The 6,767-nt window shown below is 43.1% G+C and overlaps 2 protein-coding genes across 2 annotated transcripts in view; both read left to right on the forward strand.

The window, feature by feature from the left end:
• AK5 (adenylate kinase 5) overlaps positions 1–6,767 on the forward strand; it is a 234,631-nt gene that overhangs the window by 133,956 nt on the left and 93,908 nt on the right. The gene's annotated exons all lie outside the window — the stretch shown is intronic.
• Positions 2,054–2,773, forward strand: LOC138172446 (folate receptor alpha-like). Its single transcript, XM_069102211.1, has one exon. The coding sequence runs from the start codon at positions 2,054–2,056 to the stop codon at positions 2,771–2,773; it is 720 nt and encodes a 239-aa protein (XP_068958312.1).

Here is a 6,767-nt window from a genome sequence, read left to right on the forward strand (position 1 = left end):
TCTCTCTCTCTCTCTCTCTCTCTCTCTCTCTCTCTCCCTGTCTGTCTTTCTGTCTCTCTCTTTCTGTCTCTGTCTTTCTCTGTTTCTCCCTCCCTCTGCCCTCTCTTTCCCTCCCTCCTCCCTCTTCCCTCTCTCTCCCTCCCTCCTCTCTCTCTTCTCTCTTTCTTTTCACAGTTAAGGATGAAGCTTTTCTAGAGATGAGGAAGATGGCAAAACCTTTGAAATATGGGTCAATTTGCTTAAAGCCCTTTGGCTCCATGAAAGCCTTCAGAGTATCTTTGTTATTTGTGAGATGAGGCTGGCTTCTTCCAGCTCTGAGGAGGGAATCAGGGCTTGCTCATTGTTCAAAATGTTTTCTTTCCAAGTGTCTCCTCCTCAAGCTTCTCTCTTGCTCTGATTTTTGTTCTGAGAACCCCAGCTCCCACTCTGCAATGGGGAGCCAACCCACAGCAAACATAGGAAGGCTCACTGCTGAATCGGGGTGCAGGCTTAACACACTTACCAATACACAACAGACCTTCTCACATATTACACACACTTGAAATGGAAAAGTTCCTGTTTTTATTTGAGTTATCACTATCAGAGTGAAATGAGAAACCAAGCAGAAAGCATAACAATCAACCATCAAATTGTATTTATTTAACTGTCTCCAAGGTGCCTAGTTCTATGCTCGATGCCAGAGATATAGACACAATTGAGAAAGTCTCTTGCCCTCAAGAGGCATGTATTCTCTCAGAAGAGAATAGTGGGTAGAGAGCTAAACTTGGAGTCAGGAAGAACCAACTTCAAATGCCATCCACACCACTTACTAGCTGTGTGACCATGGGCAAGACAGTAACCTCCAGGAGCCTCCATTTCTTCATCTGTACAATGGGGTGATAATAGCTGCCTTACCAGTCTCACAGCATTAGTGTGAGGTGCAAATAAGACAATGTAGACAAGGTGATTTTCAAACTTTGAAATGCCATGTTGGGTATGACTAGATCATGAATATATGAAATTTTAAAGCATCATTTCTGTTGGGGTCACTTTTTCCTGGTATTCTTTCCAGCTTAGCTGAAGATAATAACTTTCTCTCAAATCTCTGTGACCTTGTAAGCTAAGGTTTCACTATCAAACTCATTGATATTTTGAACAACTGACACATAGTATTTTAAGGCTCACTAAAGTGTTTAGTTTAATCCTCACAGCCTCACAATCCTTTGAGGTGAGTACTACAGGCATTAACAGACCTATTTTACAAAGAGGACACTGAGGCTGAGATTAGCTGGTTTCAGCTTCAGATGACCCCCACTTCCATCCATTCTCCATCCAGCTGCCAAAGTTCAGATCTAACCCCAATGGCTCCCTCCTGCCTCTAGGATCAGCTGGAATTCCTTTGTTTGGCTTTTAAAACCCTTCCCACCCTGGCCAACCGGTCTTTCGAGCCTCTTCGTGCATTATTCCCCTTTCTGCCCTCCATGTTCAACCTGACTGGTTTTCCCTCTGCTTCTCACGGTTGGCTCTCTATCCCCCATGTCTGGGCCTTTGCACTGGTCATCCTCCATGCCTGGGATGCCTTCCCTCCTCATGGTGCTTCATAGAATCCCTCACTTCTGTTAAGAGACAGCTTAGTTACCATTTTTTATCAGGTTCTGGGTCCCTTTGGTCATCTGGTGAAGCCCATGGACCCCTTCTCAGAATCATGGTTTTATTTTTTTCTTTTTCTTTTTTTTATTTTATGTTTATTTTCAGTTTACAACATTCATTTCCACAAGATATTGAGTTACAAATTTTCTCCCCATCTTCCCCCTACCCACCACCCCAGAACAGTGATCCCACTGAATACCCCCTCCCCCAATCTGCTCTCTCCTATATCCTCCCCCATTCCACCTCCAACTTTCCAGTAGGGCAAGATGGATCTCCATACCCCAGTGCCTGTATATCTTATTTCCCAGTGCATGTAAAAATAATAATAATAATATTTTTTAAGCATATGATTTTAGGCTATTATGTTGGGCTCCAGGCTTTCTTAGGACCTCTTGGAACCTAGAGGAGACAGGCCCCAGAGATCATGCCTCAATCAGGATGGGGGTTGCTGCTCCTGAGCCTCATGGCCATGGCCCATGGGATTCGGAAGGGTCATGATCTGCTCAGTGCCTGCATGGATGCTAAACACCACAAGGCAGAGGCTGGCCCAGAAGATGGCCTTCATCAGCAGTGTAGCCCATGGAAGAAAAATGCCTGCTGCACTGTGAAAACAAGCCGTGCCATCCACGAAGACACTTCTTTCCTGTACCACTTCAACTATAACCACTGTGGAAATATAACCCCAGTCTGTAAACTCCACTTTATCCAGGAAACTTGTCTCTATGAGTACTCTCCCAATCTAGGACCCTGGATCCAGCTGGTGTTGTCAAGCTGGCAGAGGGAAAGGATCCTGAATGCTCCCCTGTGCAGGGAGGACTGTAACCAGTGGTGGGAGGGCTGCCGATCTTCATATACCTGCAAAGAGAACTGGCACAACGGCTGGAACTGGACTTCAGGGATTAACAAGTGCCCAGCTGAGGCTGCCTGCCACCCTTTCACATCTTACTTCCCCACACCAGCCTCCCTATGTGAGAACATTTGGAGTCACTCTTATAAAGCAAGCTCTTTTGGCCGGGGCAGTGGCAAATGCATCCACATGTGGTTCGACCCAGCCCAGGGAAACCCCACTGAAGCTGTGGCTAAATATTATGCTTTTGGCTTTGCCCCAGGCATCTTCAGTTGGGGGCCAGTTTCCCTTTGTTGACTTTGACACTGCTGTTGTTTCTCTGGGGTTAACCCTCATCAGGCATCAAATCTAACCAATCTACATGCAAACCCCAGCCAAGAGTTAGTCCCAGTCTGAGACCCCTGGACCCCAGCACCCTGCCTGACACAGTCTGACTCCCCTGAAACCCTGGCTTCCCAAGCTGAATTCTTCCCCCTCAAACCTGAGTTGTCTGCTTGGAAACCTATACCCCCACATCCTTTGGATTTCACATTCCCCACCCCACTACTGAGGGAGCCAAGGAGGGAGTGCCTTCCTTTCTCCCCACTTTTAAGTAGCTCCAACCTCTTCCTCTGCATAGCCAAGTCCAATCACCCCCTTCTCTTCTTTAGGGGAAATTAGGTATGGTTACTTCCCTCTCTAAAGTAACCCCCCTCTTATTCCTTTCCAGTAAGGATCATTTCATTGATTATATTTGTATCCCTAGTACCTGGTCCATATATAAGTAGGTGCTTAATAAATGTTGATTGATACAAAAAGAAACCATATGATTTTAAAACTTTAAATTCCAGATTCTTTCCTATCTTCCCTCATCACCCACCCTTACTGGGAAGATAAACAATTCAATATAGGTTGTACATGTGTAGTTACGCAAAACATTTCCATAGTAGTTATACTGTGAAAGACTAATTATATTTCCCTCCATCTTATCCCACCCCCCAATTATTCTATTTTCTACTTTGACCCTGTCCCTTTTCAAATGTGTGTGCTTCTAATTACCCTCCCCCCAATCTGCCCTCCTCTCTATCATCCCCCCTCTTATCCCCTTCCCCCCTACTCTCCTGTAGGATAAAATACACAACTGAGTATGTATGTTATGCCCTCCTTAAGCCAAATTCAATTAGAGCAAGGTTGACCCATTCCCTTTTGCCTTCCTGTTCTTCCCCTCCATTGTAACAGTTTTCCTTTACCTCTTTTATATGAGGTAATTTACCCTATTCTGTCTTTCCCTATCTCCTCTCATTATATTCCTCTCTCACCTCTTAATTTTATTTTTATTTTTTAAATATCATCCCTTCCTATTCAATTGATCCTGTGCCCTCTGACTACGTATACCTGTACACATATATACACACATATGTCTATATAGGATGGTATATGTGCATACGAACATATATATGTGAGTGTGTGTATGTATACATATATACATTTATATTCCCTTCAACTATCCTCATACTAAGAAAAGCTTCATTAAGTTATAATTATCGTTTTTCCATGTGGGAATGTAAATAGTTCAACTTTGATAAGTTCCTTATGATTTCTTTTCCCTGTTTACCTTCTCATGCTTCTCTCGATTCTTGTATCTGAATGTCAAATTTTCTATTCAATTCTGGATCTTTTTATTAAGACTGCTTGAAAGTCCTCTATTTCATTGAATGACCATATTTCCCCCTGAAGCATTATACTCAGTTTTGCTGGGTAGGTGATTCTTGGTTTTAATCTTAATTCCTTTGACCTCTGGAGTATAATATTCCAAGCCCTTTGATCCCTTAATGTAGAAGCTGCTAGATCTTGTGTTATCATGATTGTGTTTCCACAATATTCAAATCATTTCTTCTTGGCTGCTTATGATATTTTCTTCTTGATCTGGGAACTCTGGAATTTGGCTATAATATTCCTAGGAGTTTTCTTTTGGGGATCTTTTTCAAGAGGTGATCAGTGAATTCTTTCAATTTCTATTTTTCCCCCTGGTTCTAAAATATCAGGACAATTTTCCTTGAGAATTTCTTGAAGTATGATTCCTAGGTTCTTCTTTTCATCATGGCTTTCAGGTAGTCGAATAATTTTTAAATTATCTCTCCTGGACCTATTTTCCAGGTCAGTAGTTTTTCCGATGAGATATTTCACATTGCCTTCTATTTTTTTTATTTGTTTGGGTCTGTTTAATATTGTCTTGATTTCTCATAAAGTCACTAGCTTCCATTTGCTCCATTCTAATTCTGAAGGAATGATTCTCTTCAGTGAGCTTTTGAAATTTTTTTTCCATCTGACAAATTTGACTTTTTAAGGCATTCTTCTCCTCGTTGACTTTTTGGGCCTCTTTTGCCATTTGAGTTAGTCTATTTTTTAAGGAGTTATTTTCTTTAGTCAGGTTGTTGACTCACTTTTCATGATTTTCTTGCATCATTCTCATTTCCATTGCCAATTTTTCCTCCACTTCTCTTACTTGGTTTTCAAAATCCTTCTTGAGCTCCTCCATGGCCTGTAATCAATTAATATTTTTCTTGGAAGCTTTTGGTGCAGGAGTTCTGACTTCATTGTCTTCCTCCTGTTCCATGCTTTGATCCTTTTTGTCCCCAAAAAAGGAATCTAAGGTTTGAGTGCTGTGCTTGCTTTGCTTCCTTTGCTTGCTCATGTTGCCATTCAATTATTTGATTTTTGAGCTTTTTGCCACAGTAGAACTCTGCTTCCAGAGAAGAGAGCTTTGTCCCAAATCGCTGGGGTTTTTCATCTGCCAGAGCTATTAGTTAGGTGCCCTCTCTGAAGCCTCCACAAACTCTGGAACCTGGTAACACACCCCAGGACCTCCACCCAAGACAGCGATCCAGATCCAGGCAGGTTAAAGCAAGAGTGATTACCCTCAGAATGGTGGCTTGGTCCCCCTACAATCTGCAGGCCAGGATCTCTGAAGAAGCCACATGGTGGTGGCACAGCCATAACACTTCCACCACTTCACACCTTCTTGCCCCGGGGCAGAGGCCAGACTGCACTCCCTGACCCCCTGTTCCCAAAGTCCACACTGACCTTTTACCTTGCCTTTGGCATTTATGGGTTGATAATTCTGGAAACCACCACAGCTGCTGGTGATCCACTCTCCTGCTCCAGTCGCTGCTGGTCAGGGCTTCCCTAAGGCTAAAACCAGGGACTCAGGAGGGGCTGGGCTCTGCTCTCATCATGCTGCGATGGACCCTTCCTGACAGGCTGCCTTGTGAGGGATATTTATTTGTCTCTGTCACTTTGTGGGTTCTGTAGCTCTAAAGTTTGTTTGGAGTCATATTTTATAGGTATTTGAGGTGGTTATGGAGGGAGCTCACAGAGTTTTCTTGCTTCTATGCTGCCATCTTGGCTCTGCCCCAGAATCATGTTTTTAAATGCATAAAGTAAAATACACAGTATTACAAAGGAAGCCAGTTATATTAAAATTCAGTTATCAAAAAAATTTGTTTAAAATCAAGTTAGTAGGGGCAGTTAGATGCACAGAGCATAGAGCACTGGCCCTGGAGTCAGGAGGACCTGAGTTCAAATCCAGCCTCAGACACTTAGCTGTGTGACCTTGGGCAAGTCACTTAACTCCAATTGTCCTACCTTCCCCCCTCCAAAAAGTAAAAAGAAAAATCAAGTTAGTAGACCCCAGGTTAAGAACTCCTATCCCATCAACTGCTAATTCCCCTCCTCTTGTTTTTAAGAACTTTGTGTTTATATTACACACAGAGAGAGACAGAGACACACACAGAGACAAACACACACAAACACATGCACCCAGACACACACACACATACACAGAGCATGCTGCCTCCCCTGCTGGAATAACAGCTCTTGGGGAGCAGAGATCATTTCATTCTTTGAATTTGTAACCTCAGGACCTGGCACACAGGAGGTGCTTAATAAATGCTTCCTTCCAAAGTCAGTTCAGTTCAACCAGTATTTACTCAGTGCCCACTATGACCCAGGCACCACTGATGGAAAAGAAGACAAAAAATGAAACCATCTCTGCCCTCAAGGAGCTTCCACCCCAGTGGGGACCAACTCAGGCCCAGACAATTCAGTCTAAAACACACAGGCTACCAATGGCAGTGCTTTACTAGCTGCACTCTTCTCTTTGAGAATTAGGGGAAATTGCCCTTCTCCAATCCTGGGCTTCTCCCGTTAGCCACAATCTTTCTTTTAAATATACATACAGATGGATGGATGGATAGATAGATAGATAGATAGATAGATAGATAGATAGATAGATAGATAGATAGATAGATAG

The sequence above is a fragment of the Petaurus breviceps genome, unplaced genomic scaffold (assembly GCF_028583685.1).
Source record: "Petaurus breviceps papuanus isolate PSGF00001 unplaced genomic scaffold, PetGlider_PUasm1.0 545, whole genome shotgun sequence".
Taxonomy (NCBI): Eukaryota; Metazoa; Chordata; class Mammalia; order Diprotodontia; family Petauridae; genus Petaurus; species Petaurus breviceps.

What these genes read in the sequence shown, in the direction of transcription:
- LOC138172446 (XM_069102211.1), top strand. Translation starts at nt 2,054, where the DNA reads ATGCCTCAATCAGGATGGGGGTTGCTGCTCCTGAGCCTCATGGCCATG.